Source organism: Patagioenas fasciata, chromosome 3, assembly GCF_037038585.1.
Source record: "Patagioenas fasciata isolate bPatFas1 chromosome 3, bPatFas1.hap1, whole genome shotgun sequence".
In the NCBI taxonomy this organism is placed as follows: Eukaryota; Metazoa; Chordata; class Aves; order Columbiformes; family Columbidae; genus Patagioenas; species Patagioenas fasciata.
The window spans coordinates 119,380,691-119,401,350 of record NC_092522.1 but is presented as its reverse complement, the minus strand read 5'-3'; the positions used below and the strand labels follow the sequence as shown (position 1 = coordinate 119,401,350).

Sequence of the window (20,660 nt, the reverse complement as noted above, 5' to 3'; positions counted from 1 at the left end):
AACACCATCCTGTGATTTACTTCTGCAGCTCCTGTTGACAGCAGCAGACTTGAAAAGGAATTCGGAACTGTCCAGGGGCAAGACCTTGAAGTCCGATGGTGAGAAGCAGCCACACATGTTCATTCAGAGGAACAGGATCACCAGCAGAGAACAGAATGGTTCCAGAAGTTATTCAAGTAAGCATAAGTCACTATATAAACTGAATTTTTTTCTTTGCTTGTTAAACACAGATTTTGGGGACAATCCTCCCAAAAGCTTTGCAAAGGCAAGAAAGTGAAAGCAACCAGTGTCAAAAGACAGTAAATTTTGCTAACATATTATTTAATGTATATAATGTGCATATATATATAATATATTTAATGTTTGAGATAGCATAGGAGCCAGCCTCTGGACCAAGGTCTGTGCTGTGTCAGTGCTCTCAGTCTGTACCTGGCCCTGTCCCAGGAACCCAGGGAAAACGAAATAAAAATAACTCTAGTTTCCAAACTGGTAGAAGGCTGATCTAGAGAGCACTGCAGCTTGATGCGACACAGTATCGGCCATGTGAAATACCCATTCCCAACACCGGTGGTATTTTGGCCTGAGTGAACTGACTGTATTTTCTTTCAACAAGAAATACCTTGAGAAATACATAAAATCAGCCTTCAGAAGAGTTACAAAGAATAAAAACAGAAGAGACACAAGTTGTTTGATTTTATCCTGGCTTTTAAAAATCAGGCCTATGGTGCACGTCAGTCTGGTTTTGAGGTCTTAAATTCAAGGCCAACTCCCACCCGATCAGGGGCTGGTACCTCATTTCTTCAGCATCTTCTGAAGTTTCCAGTTGTGTTCTTCCCTTGTGAGACCGCCACACACTGCTAACATGAAGACAAAACCATCAGATTTCTCGCCAACACTAGTTCCACTAACATTAAACACAAAATTTCTAAATGATTGCATGCCACAGTCTTACAATGCCTTGATGCTTTTCAGACTAACTGCAAAACCAATTAAAGACAACAGATACTGACCTGAATCCACCTTGCTGCAGTGTAATAAGCACCTTCATTACTCTCTCGCCATACTATCATTTCTTTTTCCCATCCTACTGTCATCTTAACTTCCTGTTCATCAGTTTCTAACACATGGAAAATGTTTCTCTTAGACATACATGTTACATCTACTATATCTGCAATGCCCCTGCTTATGTATCAAGTTTCAAAGCCCAGTACAAAAGTCACGTAATTTAAGCAGGGTAAAGTATCCATAAAATGCAATCAAATTACAGCAAAAGAACCTTCGCTTAAAAGTAATCACTATAAAGCAAGACAATAAAAAAGTACAGGATACATTATTTTTAAAACCATGCGCTTGTACTACACAGTAAACTAAGAATTTGAGCAAACTCCTCCGCTGACAGAATGGTTTCATTTATCAGGATTGACCTGAGAACACAGCCATGGAGAAATCCTTGCATTACCAATTGCAAAGTACAAGTTTATCTGGCACAGAAGAAAAACTGTTTCCAAATGCACAGAAGTAACTGCTAATTCATTTCACCTTGATTCAACTCCGAATATGATCTCCCACCTTTGTGCTCAAATCTGCTGTGGAATTTGTCTTAAGCAAAGCCACAAACTTAAAGCTGCTGTCTCTCTCTCTTCTCCACTCTGTATTACCTCAAATCACCTTCCCATATCCCTCATTTTCTGAAAATACATTATTCTTCAAGCATTAGCTTTTTTCCTACCTCTATCAAGCATTACTACATTAAACTCTTGTGCAGTGTTCCTAAAACATATTTTGTATGAAACATTAAAGAAATTCCTTTAAGTAACAGGTAGAGCTGTACATTTACTGTTTTTGAATGTGATTAAGCCAGAAAGCAGCTTCTGTAAACGCAATGTCTTTATGGATTGGTAATGAAGGCTGACCTTCCTTTAGAAGCCTTTTCCTTGGGCCAGAAAACCGATATCAGAACCTGTGGATGGATTAGGACCTCTGATGGTATTAAAATAAGGAACAGCTGCTGCCCTAACCACATTAGAATGGCTTTACTGCACTTATTGATTACTATCAGCTAGAAAAACAGTATCTTTGTTGACTTCAAAATGACAGTTTGTTGGAGGGAGGAGGGCAAAACTGTGATTATCAGCAGATATTAGCTGACAAGAACTATTTAGTGGTACAAACCAAAGACTTTACTACAAATGGCATAAAGGCAGCTTTTCCCTTTGAAAGATGTAGCTCTTGCTTCTGTCAGCAGATACTGAGAGGGTTGACTTCTTGCTTTAACACACACTGTGCAAACATAAAAGTTTCAATTCGATTCAAGAAAGTTCCTGTAGAAATCACTGCTGTGGTTTATTCCAAGTGGGACCTGGTGTCTGTCTTCTTGGTTTTATATTGCTTTACCAAAATGTGCTACACCTTAGGTTGCCAGACGAGAGAGAAAACAAACCATCATAACCAGGAATAATGCTGATCAAGAACAGCAAGTATCACAAGTTACAATAAAATCAACCCTCTCAAATTTGGTAAATAGGAAATGGCATAAGATCACTGGGTTGTCTTGCTTATCATTCCAGAAAGCAACATATCCTGCTATCATCCTGGAAAAAAAGAGGCTCAATGTTCCACACATACGCAGTCAAGCTCAAATATTTTCAAGCAGGATAACTCCTCTGTCAGCAGAAATCCTTGGTTGAACTCGGCATCCCAGCTAAGCCTGGTCACAAGTCCAAAGGAAAGGGGCAGCAGGTTCAGTGTTCCAGGCCACATCTCAACTCCCTCAGAGATCAAAAGACATTTGAGTCCAGTGATTTAGTTCAACCTATTACAGGAGATAGACAACTGCAAAGTGGAATCTCAATTTGTACCGTGTTTAGGGATATCTGAATCAAACCCACGCACAGTTTATTCTACAGTGTCCATTGTGCTACGGAAAGGAGTAATTAATACAATGATTCTTACGGGCTTACAGATAAAACCTTGCAATTCCCTCAGGTTCCCAGAGCCTGTTTTCTTATGCCACAACAGGACGTCCTCAAAAACCTTGGCATGGATTTACCAACACTTTTGTTAAAACGTCTCATTCTTCAAAACTCTGTACATTTTAGCAGAACTGATAACAAAATGTTATTCTTGTATCAAAAAAAACACCCCTGAAATTCTTACTCTGAATGGTCCTTTCCCAGGAAAGATTTCCCACCCAGCCCGGTTTCTTGAGATAACACGTTCCCTCTAGACTCCAGAGTAGAACACAACCACAGAAAGCCAATACTAGCAGAATTTTTCCATAGTTGCTCTTAAGGAGAAAAGTACATTTCCAAATTTAAAAAGCAGACAGTAACTGCTGCCTTGTGTGTTCTGGAAAGAACATTAATCAGTTTATTTTTGTAATTTACAAACAACCAGTATAGTTAAGACCCTTTGAAGCACTTACTCCAAATTTCAGCTGCAACGAATGCAGGGCTGCCTTTAACCCAGCTGGTCTTTTGCCAGGCACGTTCTCCCATCAAAACAAGGGCATTCGTGCTACCAAGCACCTCGCACATGGATGGGAAAATAAACCCGAGTACTGTATAAATTTATTAGACAGCGTCCATGTTACAAACAGTGGCATTTCAGGCCCAGAAATATCTGTGGGTTTTTTGTTTGTTTGGCTTTTCGTTTTGTTTGGTTGGGTGGGATTTTTGTTTGGTTGGTTTTTACTTGCTTGTGGTTTTGGGGGGGTGGATTTTCTTTGTTTGGGGTTACACAAAAAGAAACACATACCAAAAAAAAAAAAGAACCCAAACAAACACTCATACAACACAACTCATTTACAGAATTGAAATTAAATACTGATTGAACTGAGGAATATTTGGAGCTTGGTAATGCTGATGCCAACAGGATAATGGTGGCCAAACACACCTTCTACTTGCATGGGATCAAGTGGGTATATGCACAAATTCAACTTGACCAAACTGTTACAACCACGCAATCTCAGTATGCCATTAGTGTTTCTTCAAGGGCTGTCATAAAGGTTATGCATTTCTCCAGAAAGAAGGTAGAAATGCTGACAACTTTCAGTAACAGCCAGAACCGCCAAAGAGGGAAGACAGACTGAATACCTAAATCAGATTAGACCGACGACTCCTTCCAGTTCCATTCAAAATTCTGCAGAGCACCTCAGAGAAAATTCATGTCAGACCCTATATTTGTACATAAATGCAATTCGTCTTGTTAACACCAACAAGACCAACCTTAAATAATCTCATAAATATGCATTAAGATTGTAAATATGCAAACCACACCAGTCAAAATTAATTCATTTTCTTCCCCCAAACCAGAATGAACATTCAATAGATGCAAAACGTCAGTGAAAGTTCCCTTGGCTACTGCCCTTTCTCCAGTAAAATCTCAGTACCTTTAATGTTACTGCAAGCTTAGTCCTAGTGAGTTCCAGACACTCAAAAGCTTTGGGATAATTCATGAAGTTACTATTTTTGTTATCTGAGCTCCTCAACATAGGAAGTAAACAAAGGCAGGTTTATGAATGCCAAATATCAACAGCTCTTTTAGGTTGTAAAGACTTAAATAAAGGGGCTGAAAAAGTTGGGATTATCACCCCAGCAGTCAGATGGAATCTCAGAGGCAGGGTATGAGAGTTCATATGTGTTTTCAGCTGAAATACCGTATTGCACTGATATGGTCCATCAGGAAAGTATTTGAAATTAGTTACAGAATAAATGCCACATAAAAATAATTTTTTAGACTGCATACTTCTCAGATCAAGAACAGCCTCCTATAGTTATTATATACTTCGATGCTTCCATGATCATAGAAAAAATAGTAGTTCTTAGCTGTCTAAATCACCACCCAGAGAAGCGTCCAAGATGGGATTCCCAGAGGGCAGATTTGATTCATGAAGTGCTGAAGGACGCCGCTCCTACAGCTTTTCTTTGCAACCTCTCTGTATTTTTATTTTATTAGATGCATATACAGCGTGTAGCAAAGAAACATCTCAATTTTTTACAGAATGACAGGGAATAACTTTCATCCCATCTATAAAACCAAAAAAAACAAAGCAGGCAGAGATCCCACAGCACAAGGGCTGGTCTGCTTCAAGTGGCAGTTTCTGATAACGTTATCGTACCAACGGACGACAACCTTAAAAGGTAGAAAAACTGAAAGTAAAACAAAGCAACAGCAAGTGTACCAGGAAGGCAGAATGAAGCTTGCATTCCTTTCCAGCCTTGTAGGGGTGACTTCATCTTTGCTAGGGTGACCTTCCACTGAGTCCAGGCTTGAATACTAATATTAGACTACAAATAAAAAAAGTGTGCCACCCTCCAAATATAATGATGACTCAACACCTAGAGGCTTCAGTGATGTAACATGACCAAAGAAGTTCTGACTTCACAATCTAGATTTTTTAAAAGAAAAGGAAAAGAGGAACATATCTTCCCCTGCAGAAACGATGCCTGCCTCCTACAGCGTCTTCCTGAATTAGCCTGTAGGAAAAGGGAACCAAAGAAACATTTCACACATGGCAGCAGACACAGCAGCTCCATTTTGTTTAACAGGAGCAGAGAACAGACATGTTTCAATTATATGCTTCAGAGTCAAAGCATCACTAGGTAGTTTCAATCCCAGAATTAATGTATAAAAGTTAAAGACATCACAGCAGAGCACTGAACAGTCCAGTGTCTTTTACTGCACCTTAAAAATAAAAATAGCAGCATGAAGATGTGCTTTGTTGACAAAGCTGAATGCAAGTACAAAGGAAAAAAGCCATTCCAACTATGGCTACAGAGTTCTCTTAAAGCATCATCCTTGGACAAATATTCCAGCACTAGCTTGAGGCAGCTTTAAATCTTTTCAAGGCCTGAGCTCAATAACACATATTAAAAGAAGTCAAAGGAAGTCTAGTGTAGGCTTCTGTAGTAAAAGAAAGTAGCCATCCAATATATGTAAATAAAGTTGTAACATGAAAGAATCCCTCACAGAAACAGTAACTGTTCTCATAAAAATGTCCTTCCATTAAAGCACGATTATCTTTTCCATTGACTTGTTATTTTGGCTTCTTTTCTCCTCTCTTCTCTACCCCACCTCCATGAAGCTCAACGTTCAGGAAATGCATTTTTAATCACCTCCATTCCCCAGTCTTGCCTTCACACCCTCCTCACCAGAAGAATTAGGACACACTTCAACATATGTCCACAGAATCAGACCTGATGAGGCTGGCAGGGACCTCTGGAGGTCACCTTGTCCAACCCTCCTGCTGAAGCAGGGACACCTAGAGCTGGCTCTCCAAGAACATATCCAGATGGCTCTTGAATATCTCCAAGGATGGAGATTCCACTGCCTCCTTGGGAACGTGTGCCAGTGCTCAGTCACTCTCACAGTAAAAAAAGTGTTCCCTGATGTTAAGAGAGAACCTCCTGTGTTTCAGTTTGTGCCAATGGCCTCTGGTCCTGCCACTGGGCACCACCGAACAGAGCCTGGCTCTGTCCCCTTTGCACCCTCCCTTCAGGAGAGTGCACGCATTAGCAAGATCTCCTCAACCTCCTCTACTCCAGCCTGAACAGTCCCAGCTCTCAGCCTTACTTTGCAGGAGAGATGTTGAAGGAATGATGGCCCTTCATCATCTTAGTGTCCCTTCACTGGACTCCTTCCAGTATGTCCATGTCTTCCTTGTACTGGGAAGCCCAGAACTAAACAGAAGTTTGGTCACCATATTTTCTGCATGAATTACAGAATGGTTGGGGTTGGAAGGGACCTCTGGAGACCACGCAGTCCAACCCCCCTGCTAAAGCAGATTCACCAGAGCAGATCACACAGGAATGTGTCCAGGTGGGTTTGAATGTCTCCAGAGAAGGAGACTCCACAACCTCTCTGGGCAGCCTGGTCCAGGGCTCTGGCACCTCAAAGGAAAGAAGTTTCTCCACATACTCAGATGGAACCTCCTGTGCTTCAATCTGTGCCCGTTGCCCCTCATCCTGTTGTTGAGCACCACTGAAAAGAGTGTGGTCCATCCTATTGACATCCATTAGCAGAAATAATAACAATATCCTCTACTGGTTTGAATTATATTGGGAAGAAAAATCACTTTATGGACTTCAGTTATAATTTCCCAGGCAGCTCCAACATAACAAAGAATGATTAATCAGTTTCTGAGCATTTTAATCTGAAATATAACTACTCAAGTTTAATAGGTGCTCCTTCCAATTTGAGCCAAAAGAGTGGAAAAAGAGCATACAGCCTGTAAACAGTCTGAGGAAACACATCCTTCCCTCACGTAAGCATATTCTAATAGTGATAGTTTTGTGGAATCATCTCCCAAGGCATTACAGCATCTGAAGGAAACATCTTAAGAGACAAAAATGCTTCATTTTGACAGTGTGCCTACCAGTTTCAGCCTGAAGGAAATTACACAGTGATGTTACAGAAAGGATGGTTTTAGAAGACAGTGATATATGCATAACAAAACCACAACAAACCTGAGGGCTACGTGTAGCAATTAACTGTTAAAAGACACACATATCCACCCTTGGAGTAATCAGAGTCATGCCCTCTGGCTCACCACCGCAATTGCTTTATCAGGAAAGATAAAAGCAGCAGCACCTTCCATTCAGTCACACTATCAGCCAAAAATAACAGTCTCAATTTTGCCATATCTTGCTCGCGTAAGTGGTGCCATCACTTTTCCCAAGAGACATGTGGAAAATCCCAGGGCTTAGGAGTAATTTTATTCTTAGTTTCTTTACAATAAGTCTTCCATGATCCAAGACAGTATAATACACCCAGAAAAACAAAAAACAAACAAACACACAAAAAAACAACAAAAACAAACAAACAAACAAACCACACACACACAAAAAAATCTGCCCTTATCATTATATGCCAAAACGAACCATCAGAACACAGGTCAGTGATGGGGAGATAGCTGAATGTGACCCCAGATTTGCAACAGGCCTGTTGGATAATCTACTTCCCCATGCCTTAGCTCTTCCTTAAAAACTAAAAAGCCCAGTATTTTCTAGTCACTTTGTAAGGAAGACACAACTTCATTATTTTTTGTAGGAAGGAGCAAGGTGTCCATGATAGGAGTGGAGATAAGCAAAACTACCTCCCTGCAGCTGTAGCAAGCTGTTAGTGCACTGAAGCTGCTAAGCCATCCTGTGCAAATCCTTAAATGCCTGTATTATTGACCCAGCTATCCAGGGCATTCTCCAGACATAAGTAGAGATCTCTTCCCAAGAACAGGGCTCTGAAAGGCAGCCAATTTTTTTTTTTACCAGATGCTCTGTTACTATAGCAAAATGAGATGTGTGTAGCTAGTACTAATCTGTATCAGTATCTGGGGCTATAGTCTCTGGTGAGACCCCACCTCCAGTTCTGCGTCCGGCTCTGGGGTCCTCAGCACAGGACAGACATGGACCTGTTGGAGAGGGGCCAGAGGAGCCAAAGAAATTATCAGATGCTGTAACAGCTCTGCTGGGAAGACACGCTGAGAGAGCTGGGGTGTTCAGCCTGGGCAAGAGAAGGCTCCAGGGAGAACTTATTGCAGCCTTTCAGTACTTAAAAGGGGTCGATAAAGATGGAGACAGACTTGTTAGAAGAGCGTGTTGCAGCAAGACAAGGGGTGTCAGTTTTAAACTAAAAGCAGGGAGATTCAGTTTAGACAAAGAATTTTTTTTACAGTGAGGGTGGTAAAACACTGGTGCAGGTTTCCCAGAGAGGTGGTGGATACCCCATCCCTGGAGACATCCCAGGCCAGGCTGCACGGGGCTCTGAGCAACCTGATCTGGGTGAAGATGTCCCTGCTCATGGCAGGAGGGTTGGACTAGATGAGCTCTGAAGGTCTCTATCAACCCAAACTATTCTATGACGTTCCCCTTTCCTTCTGCCAGTGTTTAAGATCAGGCAGCCACTCCTGAACGGCTTCCTTTAACCCTCAGGTCCCAGGGCCTACAACCCTTCAGCCTCATTGACCTCTCAGAGTGTCAGCCAGAAAACTCAAGCCTGGCCTGATACAGTTTGTCTGTGAAGAACGTGGCCTTCAGCTGCAAGAATTCCTCATCTTTAGAAAATGAAGGTCCAGACTCAGGCTCCCTATAAAAGCCATCCTCACTCTTGAGAGGCAACGCCGAATCATTTCTAAGCAGCACTGAACAGCCACATGATGTTGGTGAAAGTCTGTATCTACTACAGGACACAGCAAGAACAGACAAAGCCGATCAGCTTATCCACAGGGCAGGTGTACGTGCAGCCCAGTGTTCCATCGAGGCTGCTGCAAGCCCATACTCCAGCACAAACTGGAATTCACATCTGAAATAAAGTAATTACATGCCTTCAAATTAAAACAAAAACATTTAAGGCATTTGCTTTTAAAAGCTATCTTCAGTGCATATATTGCTTGGATATTTCTGTGTTAAAGTTCAAACTTTACCTGAAGTGTCTCAGAAGCTAAACTAATGTGACTTTAAAGTCTGAATTCTTTACATTGATACTGTTGCATGTTGGAGCCATTCAGGTGGTTCTCAATTTAAACACCACAGGTTCACACACCAAATCAAAACATTCACAACAACAGGTTCCTCTGGCTTTCTTTACTAACTTGTAACTTCCAAACCAACCATACCTCTATTTTCCTCCTAAAAGTGCAGGTAGAAGTAAGAGTCAAGATACATTGCAAAAACTTTCTGGAGAACAGATTAAACAATGAAACTACTGTAGGGATAACCATTACTGTAGTACGTTATTTAGAAAGTTTACGTTACCACTACATACATATTTAGTCAATATATAATTGAAGATATGATTGTTACTAGCATTTATTGTAATTGTGTGAAATTTTAAACTTAAGCTTAGTATCTTGACAATATTTTATACTGAATTCATGTGTGCTATTAACTGTTGCTGCAGGATAAGAATAGAAAGGATTATGGGTATTAATCAACTGGGAACACAAGTACATGTTCTACAGGAATAATAAAAATCATAATCAGCTCCCCAGGTCCTTGGATTTAATGAGAAATCTGAAGGTAATCCCATCTAGATAAATATAGACTTAGAGAAGTAACTACTTACCTGCAAACAAAGCTGTTCAACCCATGTCATTGACAGTTTACAGACGTGCACACGGAACAGAAAATCCACCTCCACAACCCAGCTTCTGTTCTTAAGAAACATCCTGAAGTCCTGCAAGTCTTTGGGGATTGTGATCCCACATAACATAATCATTCATTCCACTTTCTAAGGAAGCCATCAGCTGAACACTATAACACAGTTCTTAGAAGAGAAAACTCAGCAGCAAGTGGCAACAGAACCTCTACAGGATGAAGAGATTCCCTAGTTCTAGGCAGGCTTCTGTTTCCTTCCTTTAAAACCAGACTTTTAGACCTTCAACTTGAGTGAAGTTCATTACCAGATGGTTATAAAATTCCACAAAATGGCACAACATAAATGCAAGATGCTTATTAGCAAAAGGACTTAGACATGATAAAATGGTGTATTGTTTTCCAAGACTGCAACTTAGAGTGTAAGATTTTTTTTATTTATATATAAATAGGATCGTTGTCTAGTGCTGTGGTATGAACTTTTCCTTCAATCTGTATTACTCAAACATCATTAAGGAAGACAAAGATGTCTAAAAAATTAAACTCAAAGGATTCCACTAGTGAAGCCTCAATATATAGCACTTTCAGTACCTTTAACAAGAAGGTTGTATCCTTAGAAGTCTTGTTTTATTTTCCTTTTATCTGCTCATTTCCCCACTAAAGACCTTTTGTCCATCCTGGCCAGCTTTGGTCCCAGTGAATCTGATCTGTAGTTTTATCTGGTTATCTCATCAGCCAGTTCCAGCCAAAATCTACTTTACCACCGCCAGCTTGTTTCTGAATAGAAAATTCTGGACACAACACTCAAGCAGCCTCAGATGTGTCTGTACCAATTAACCTAGACTAATTTTATCAGAAAATAAAGGACCAAACTATCAGTCTTCTACTCCCGACATCTCCGCCAGGAAGAATACTATGCTAAGAAACAGGAACTGAATTTCCTGCAAAAGTTGGTTATTTTTCTCTTTATGTTAGCTATTTGGTTTTAGACTAATTGCAGAGTTAAAATTATTCTCACACAGTTCCTCTTGTCTTTGCCCTCACTATCATTCGTATCAGATTTTCCAGATAAAATTTCAGATAACTTAAAACATTTGAGAAAATACAAGAAAAGCAGCCTCCCAGCACAGTGATATATGATCAATAAGCAGAAGAAACTTTCACATGTTAAACTGTCACCTCCATCACAACTGCAACTATTGTTGCTATAAAGACATGTACCCACATTTCAGTATTCTGCAAATCTGAACAAAAGAAACACATTTTAGTGCACTGTAGTTGACAAAAAGGCTTTTAAGCTCTTGAAATAAACATCATGGTAGAGCGTTGTTGCCACCTTGGAACTCATATTTGGGATCCAGTTTCTTTGTGCAAGATCTGTTCAACTGAAAATGCAATAAAAACAAACATAAGGAATATGTTTCTCTTACATTGAAAAGATGGAAACTGACACTGTACCTTACTGTCCTCATCTTCAAACACAGACTGGTGAACATTGCAAGCAAAAAGAGAATTTGGGAGATCGTTGAAGTCAATTATTTCATGAAAATCTTCCTCTGCAAAACATCTCTTCAAATCATTGTCTCCATTGATAGAGTAGAGTAAGAACTGTCCTTCATCCTCCGGGATGCAGCCATAGTGACAGAGGCCCCGCATTCCAAACAAGTACGAGTCTCCCCTCATCCCTGGCAACACAAAGAGAGACACAGTTATACTACACTTAAAACAATCACATACACAAGTTAACCCAGAAATTCTTAGTTTGAGGGATCAGCCTGTAGAAAGTATATTTTACAACATTTTGAGGTGATTGACCTTTGACAGGACACTAATTTCACCACTGCTCAAATGGGGACTTTGCTTTAGTTTCATTTATTAGTGCAGAAAAGATCCAACAATACCAGCACAAGCTGCTGAACACAACCAGAAGTTGGGCATTACTCTAAAGTGCTCCTTGCCCTAAAAGAAACTATGTTGTATTTGGGTTTGAGTCACGTCTGTTACTGGGAAGGCAGGCTGAGGCTTCCGAGCTTGCAGTTGGCTTAGAGAAAAAGTGTAATGCACAGGGTAAGAAAAAAATAAAGTAACTTTGCAAATTATACTAGGCATCTACTCAAAGAGAAAACAAACAAAAAAAAAACCCTGTTGGAAAGTAGCATGAACATAGAATCACCAAAAAAAGACAGTACAACTAAGTCACATCCCTATTACAGAGAATAAAGCCCATTTTTTCTACAGTTTAAGGACAGAACGTACCCTGGTTTTCCATGCCCATTAGCAATTTGTTTGCATCTTAATTACGTTAGGAAGTAAATTAAAAAAGTGAAGGGAAGAGTGGACCCTTTCCTTTTAGGAAAATCCTGCTGACTTTGAAGCCTTTACCTCAAATCCATCAGAGCAGAAAGTTAATCTTACGACACACTGAAGGACACAGAAGGAACAAGCCCATACAATCACTATCCTTACTCTTGATGCAAGAGTAAACTTCATACCAGCCAAGGGGAGTAAGTAAAGGTCCAATTAATTATCAGTGGGTTCTTTAGTATAAATTCAGGTATTTATCATGATCAGTGTAAACAATCCTTAGCATAAGTGTACTAAGCATCAACCTATGACCTCCATAGAGCTCCAGTAAGCTGATAGAAGCTATGCAGAGGAATAAAGAATTCTCTTATATTTTTCTTTCTTTCAATAACAAAACACAATCATTGGTTGCTTTTTCTCCTCATAACATAAGGAGTTAGAGAGTTACATAAACAGTGTGCTCATCTGGTTCAGATTTGCCCTTGCTCTATTGCGTACTTGCTATTCTCTATAAATAGTTGTAAATATTAGTTCAAATACACTATTTAGGACTAGTGTCCAAAATTAAACCCTATGGGCTTATTTAGATTTAATCTCAGTAAAGAAATGCTAAATTATGGAGCTAATTTGCGATGCCTGTGCCTTTCACATAACCTTAATCCTGCTGCAGCTCCGAAATGACATTTGGCTGATGACAGAGCACATCGTGCTGCAACCTTATGTTACGGAAAGAAATGTCAGTAATTGTTATTGCTGAAATCCTCAAGAAAACACACTGAAGTCATGCTCAAAAGCATCAGTTTGGAGCACTGAGTCCACCCTTATCACACTCTCAAATCATGCAATAGAAACTGTTTTATTAGCCATTCAGAACAAGTAAGTTTAGAAGGGTCCTGCGCAGGTCCTGCACAGGTCATCTCATTCTAACACGAGGGTCTGAGCAGGATAATTCAGGACTTTGTCCAGAGAGAAATGTTGTCCAGCAATACCACTCCTAGTGCACATATGATCTTCAGAGACCTGGTACCCAGTTTCCACAAATATAAGACCTACCCCAAAAATAAGCCCTAGTTACAGTGCGTTTTAAAAGTTCATTTAAGTATTGTCCAGGCAGCTATACATGTAAAAAAGTAAAATTAATTGGCAACAGAATGCAGCAGGACAGATAGATCCTTAGCCAAGAAAAGCAGACACCTGACAGACAACTGACAGTTGTGTTGCCAATGTGCTACGAGCAGAAGACACGGACAAGAGGTGCTCACTGAAGAGAAGCACTAATGCTAGACGGGAGAAATTGTAGCCAATGGTTCTAAAGGAAACAGATTCACAAGACATTCACGATGGAATTCAGGGTCTGGAGAGTTATGGTGATGTTCCAGAATGTGATAAACATTACTATATTTGAATAAATGGTGATGTTGTTGTTCAACAATAAATGTAGATTGTTGTTCATGGCAAAATAAGACATCCCCTGAAAATAAGCCTTAACGTATCTTCTGAAGGAAAAATTAGTATAAGACCCTGTCTTATTTTTGGGGAAACAGGGTAGGTCACAGGACCTTAGCTGTCTTCCTTTTCCAGGTGCTAATATATGTTATATAGCTAGAAGGAGAATAGTTTCCTAGTCCTGTATTCTATGTAGTTTATGAGGTAAGGGGGTTAAAACAAACAAGATGCAGTGTTGTAAGGAAGCAGGTGTAACGTGAAAGGCTTAGGCCAATTACTTCTTTTTTTATTGTGTCAACCTGATGACAGGTTTATTAGACTATCAGATACATAACAGTATTTTTGCCAACTCAGGCTGACACCAGCACAGCTAATTTCAATTTAGGAATTTAATTCTAAGTGGAAAAACAGCCTGAATAAATGACAAAGTTAAAGGCTGGAACTTCAGCAGTTTACATTAGTGTAGTAAGAATTCAGTATCACAGCAATATTGCCTCTGGCATTCCAACCAACTCACTCAAGACAGTATTACTGCACATTTCAGTGTAGTCATACCCAGATAAGCACTATAAAGAAATACAGTAGCCACTACTGAGGGAAAAACTTAAATTCAAAACATATCATCACTCTGGCAGGAAATATTAATAGATCATGTATTCCAAATGCCATGATCTCTAAATGTTCGCCATCGTGTCTAGCCTGAGTCAAGATTAAATTCATTGCTTTTAAGTTTATGAAAATAAACCTCAAGCCTGGCATGTTACAAAGTACAACTTACATGGCAGAGCTAGTATCAAGTATTTCATTCATAACAGCCAAACTACTTCCAGTCAGCAAAGATATCAAATATTTTATAGTCACACTGGGTAAAACTCTTCTTGTCCCACAAGCAGTAAGCTGGATGAGTCCACTCAGCAAGGAGGGATGTTTCAAAGCCAACTTCACACAATAGACACAAGATGATAAAGGCGACACAAACTGATACTCAAAAGTTGGAGAAATTTGGATTAATGCTCAATAAACATTCCAGTGAGAAGAGAGGAGATTAAAAAGAACTGGAAGTAGTGAAGTTTAAGATCTAGAAGAACGTCCTATGACATAATGAAACAAGAATCTGCTGGCTAAATGGAACTTAGAGCCAAAGTAGAGCAGAGAGGTGATACAGTACACCGACTGGTTTTCCATACACATCTCTAATTATATTAGCTGACTTCTTAAGATGTACTTTTTAGTCTACGAAATAACCTTCAACTTCACTGTAAAGTATGATAGTAATGTTAACGATAACTTCATGGCAGCTAACAAATTTCACACGTCCTCTTACCCAATGCACAACAAAGCCGTTAGGGTGTGCACAGAGGCAAAGAATGTTGATATATCAAGAGAAGCCAGAAAAGTCTACAGTTTTCTTCACTAAACTGTTGTTTGCTTATTTTTTTCTCTCCTGGGAGAACCATATTATAAAGTACTAGGTAAGAAATGAACTGTTTAATATAAGAATTAGGCAAAACCACTATGACAAGCAGCAAAACAGAAAAGGATTTTAAGTTAGAACAATGAAGTTCAAATTTTTAACCATCGTAGCTGGCAATAAGGAGCATACACTATAGCAGGGAATGCTACAATATATAGGCTTCAACGTTCCATCTGAGATTAGAAATTAATATATACTCTTACATTACATGGCAGTAGTTTTGCTCTGTCTTCAGGAAGTCACTGCCTTGCATGCCTTTCGACCATCTCTTTTTCAAGACTCATAGGTGGGTGCGAATACATGGTCATGCCTCTTCTACACTTAAGATATAACCAGAATTCCAATCAGTCCTCCCTACGCTAGCAAATCAACTTACAATACCTTGATTATTAAATCCTCTGCTCAATTTAATCGCACAGTTAAGAATATCTGTATGGAATAACTACTGTACAGTAAATTTTATGAAACAAGGGCCATGTACTACACTATATTAAGCACATCACCACAATTAAAATTAAAGTCTTAGTAATAAAAGGCATATACACTCCCCAAGAGAAATAAACTGCCTGTGAGCCTGAGTTCAATGATAATCAGAGGGGACAATCAAATCGACATCATTTGTTAGCACACTTCAGACCCTCGGGCCATAAGTTCAGGCTCTGACTTGACAAACTGGCACTTCTGCCAAAAGATACAATATATCTGTCATAGAATCATTTTGGTTGGAAGAGACCCTTAAGATCAAGTCCAACCATAACCTAACACTGGCACTAAACCGTGTCCCTAAGAACTTCATCTTTTAAATCCCTCCAGGGATGGTGACTCCACCACTTCCTTGGGCAGCCTGTTCTAGTGCTTCACAATCCTCTCCATGAAGAAAGGTTTCCCAACATCCAGTCCAAACCTTCCCCGGTAGAACTTGCTCATCCTATCACTTGCTAGGACCTGTACCTCAGCTCCTCACTTCCAACACCAGTCACCTCCTACACAGACAGGCCCCCGCTATCTTTTGTCATGGAGAAAGCGTCTCCTGCTCCAACTCGTGGCACATCTGCACAAACCGATTCAGTTAAAGGAAAACACCAGGCCTAAGGAAAAAAAACCTTGGGTTTAACTCCTTTAGGTAGATGACTGACCCATGGGTGCATAAATGTTTGCAGCAACCAGAAAAAGTGGGCAAAGCTTTTTGGGAACGGACAAGCAACAGCAAAAGTTAGAGTTGTACTTTCCAACAATTAATTTATTTAAAGCATTCATGAAATTGTAGTCTGAATCGTCACAGCTCTGCAGGGGCTTCATAATAAGTTACTGTACCAGATGTTATTTCCAGCCAGTCATGAGCTGGCATTACCTTTCTCTGCATTATTTATAGTGCTAAATATATGTAAGATGCACCATAAGTATGTATCCTTTATTATGACCAAACACCTTAAGGCTCACTTGTTTTGGTGGTGGTGTTTTGTAGTGTCTTTAAATTTAATTAGCCACTTCAGACAGTTCTCTGTCAAAAAACGTTCTCTTTACAATCCTTCTACTAATTTAAAACAAAAGAATTCACATTTCAAATCTCTTAAAACAATTAATTCCAAATTATGTAAAATCCAAGAACTAAGTTGCCATATAAAACAAACATAATTAAACATAATTTTTTGTGTGACCATAATACAATCACTGGATCACATTTATACTAAAGCTTCTTTCCACAGCTTCTGAAAAAATAAGTTAGCTTCCCCCCTCTTATGGTCCTTTTTATATTATCAAAAAAATACAGAAAGATATCCACATAAAAATATGAGTATGGTTTACCCTTAAGATGTAATGAGTTCAAACCAACTTGTGCATTTACTTCTCCCTCCCCAAATCAGGAAACTTCTCAAATACTTCAGATACCAAAAGTTGTTCTAGAGAATTTCAAAAGGGGCAACGCCATAAAATAATACAGTAACACTACGGCATCATCCAGCATCAATATTGATGCTAAATTCACTCATCAAGACCTTAAGGGGGACCCTGTAGTAAGATTTCTCCCTTTATAAGGCTGAGATACTGCAACAAAAACAAACCTGAGACCAAGTTTGCGTAACCTCCAGCTAACGCCGATTCCTTGCCACCTCCATTTATCCCATTTATTTAAAGTTCACCCATTTTGCAATCTGTATTCCTGTCTTATTCTAAATTTGGTGTAGTGTTTTGACCCTAAACTTTCAAGTGAGAAAATACATTACACAGAACTGAGTACCACAAGAGTGTGGTACTATTAACCCTTGGAAAACCATCACAGTCACCACCCCTCCAGACCCTACATGGAATCTCCTTGTCACTTCTTTTGTGTAATTCATATCCACGTTTTGCATCACTACACGATGACAAAAGTGATTTCAAACTTCACCTCCTGCAGTCAAATGGTGCAAGAGGTTGTAATTTGTGATAGTTCCAAACAGGAAGCAAAAGCCTTTCACACTGGAACAGATTAGGTCATGTCAGTTTTCAGCCCTGTAGATTCTGTAACCGACAGCTCTGTAGAGATTCCATATGGGAGATAAGTATTAATTCTGCGGCCTCACTATTTTTAGACATTGTACATCTCTAATTCAAATTAACAGGGACCAGCAGAAAATTATATTCATTAGCAAATAAAAATAGCTTACTGAAGTTTCTGTTTGAAAAAGTGTTATCAAAAAGTATTGCTTTTTCAGTCTACAATTGAAAGATATACGTCTTGTTATAAAGTTAGACCCCTACAGAACAAAGAGCTTCAGCTGAAATTTTGCTGAATGAAGACAACTTGAACACATAAAGTGTCAGAATGGATCAATACCTTGGACATCACAAAGCACATACAGATTTACCCACTGTTTTTATGGAAACTAATAAGGCATTTCCTTGGTGACCATTTTCCTGTCTAAAGAGTTTTTAAAGAGAGTTCCTGAGGGACACCAAGAAACAGGCACATATCTCTTGAAATTGCTAGGAAACTTTACTTTTTTTTTTTATTAAACACTGCTTGCCATGACAAACAACATGGCTAAAAATAGAATAAAGCAAACAAAATGTTACAAATAGAAGCTTTAAATATAAGCACTATAAACTAGAAGTATTGAGTCCTGAGTGCAAACCTGGAAACTGTAATCTACAGGAATTAAGAAAATTTAAGGGGGAAAAAAAAAATAAGCAAGGAAAGTTGCAGTTGTTTTTCTAGAAGGGTTCAGAGAAAGCATAGAAATTCCACCTCTTCTCCCATTAAGGGAAAAAAAAAGGGGGGAGGGGGGCAAGTTTTACCATCATTCAAATCCACTAAGTGAGACTTTAGTGAAATAACCAATTTTCACTTAAAATAGTCACTGATTTAACAAAAGCAGAGTCACCTACTTCTGGAGGGTTAACCTAAGGATGCAACTCCTGCTCAAGGCAACTGGACCCACACTGAAGACTTTGGCAGAACACAGTAGTATAACAGGAAAGTTCACATAGCAGTAAACTCCTGAAATTTCATTCCATTCTGCAAAACAAACACTGGAGATGAGCATTATTTTTATATGGTGCTAGTTTTTCACTCTGGAAAGCTTCCCTGGACTTAAATTGAGACATTTTACTTAATTAGAAAGAGCAGAACAGGACCTGGGCAATGACTATTCCCCTCACAGTAATAAAAACTACAAATGCAGTGAAGTCCACTCATATTTTCACTCCAATTTGGTTAGCACCACACAAAAACAGTGTCAGTCTCTACTATTCCTCTTACAGAAGTGGCATATGAGGAAGAGGATTTTTTTTTTTTTTTTAATGTTAACTGGTGCAAATCCCAAATGTTCTAATCCTTCCCATTGCCATTCTAGCCGTATTAAATTTAGCTGAGACTTTGCAACTATTTTTGGAAGCTTTTAACGACCAAAAAGGACTATTCACTTTCATTCATCTGAAGCGGGGCTGGCCAGCTCGAGTTGTTCGAGACCTGCTTATTGCTCAGGAAGCTCAACCGTGCCCCCCCCCCGCCACGGATGTAAAGGAACTCAGTTGGCAGTGGATGGATAAGCAATTTGTACCTCCAGCCCTGGGAGAAAAAAGCCAGCAGACACTGGTGCTCAACCCTCCTAAGCCAAAACTCCAGCCCCATTCCACAATCAGAAGATGATACTTTGAGCAATCAGTGCCAGGCATGAAGATTTTATGTGCTGTCCTTAAGGTCAAGAAGTTGGGCTTTGAATAATCAACCACTAAATTTATCATGGTGACATTAAGGTATTCAAAGAACAAAAAACCGTCCCCAAATTTAAAGAAATGAGAACGAGCTTTCCAATTACCTTCACTTGGCCTCTATGCTACTCTATTTAAAGCCAGCCTGTTTTATAAGGCACACACTGTATCACCACGTCGCTGGCCTGCAGCCAAATCTGTCACCTCACACGTGGGTCAGTGGAACACTCATTTCATAGCCTTCTAGCCTGTAACATAAAAAGCACAAATCCACCCCAATTCTTACCAAGACCTTCTTTCCCTGTCTCTGCTGGGAGGAAAAAAAACCAAAACACGAGGTGAGATTACATGCAACGGGAGGTGTTCATAGTGTTTAACTCCTAGGAGATACTCAAGACACCTAGATGACAAGGAAAAAATTTCGAAGTCTTCTTGAACAGGATTTTCTGCTGGCATGTACAAGTAATTAGTAACTTAAAAAGCATTAAGGACACCAAGGCAATGACTAACATTTTCAACACAAACAATGACAAACCAAGCTACTGAATCTGAATACACTGCAACACTTGGAAAAGGACAGATAAACTGGATCACATAGCTGACAACTACTTCTCAGAAGTTTAAGGAGAATGGGATAGTTCCTGTTGTTAAAAAAATAAGACTACCAGTTACTAGTTAACGAAGTTGATAACCTACATAAAATCTTGTCCTTGTTTACTGTGATGCATTCGTAGTTTTTCTGAATGTTTTATATTCTCACAGAACTCAGACTTTCATCTGTTCAGAAATGGTGTGCAACCATATAATTTAGTTTTCTTGTAAGAATAAATGCAGTAAAGTTTCTTTCCAATAATTATGTATTTTCATAGAAAAAACATCTTCCTTTTCCACAAAGCAACCACTCTAACTAGGTAAACAACACAAAGATCAAGCCAATTTGTGAGTGTAGAACTTGAAAGCCTAACACAGAAGTTCGAGTAAAGCGTAACCCTGGATTAAACTCTGATTCTCATCCGTACGATTTATTTCAGCTGCATAAAACTACTACACATTCTCCTTTTAGAAAACTAGATTAAATGCCTAAATCAAGCAGTAAAGGGACCAAAAATATTATAAAGAGATACAAAAGAATCTTGGAGAGGTGGGGGGGAAAA

The 20,660-nt window shown here is 39.3% G+C and overlaps 1 protein-coding gene across 2 annotated transcripts in view; it reads right to left on the bottom strand.

Annotated features, from left to right (window-relative positions):
• Positions 1–20,660, bottom strand: part of RCAN2 (regulator of calcineurin 2) — a 95,899-nt gene that overhangs the window by 73,954 nt on the left and 1,285 nt on the right. For both annotated transcript variants that reach the window (XM_065833988.2, XM_065833989.2), the window contains exon 2: positions 11,547–11,773. In XM_065833988.2, the coding sequence (XP_065690060.1) occupies positions 11,547–11,771 (225 nt within the window). In that variant the 5' untranslated portion in view covers positions 11,772–11,773. The remainder of the gene's footprint in view (positions 1–11,546; positions 11,774–20,660) is intronic.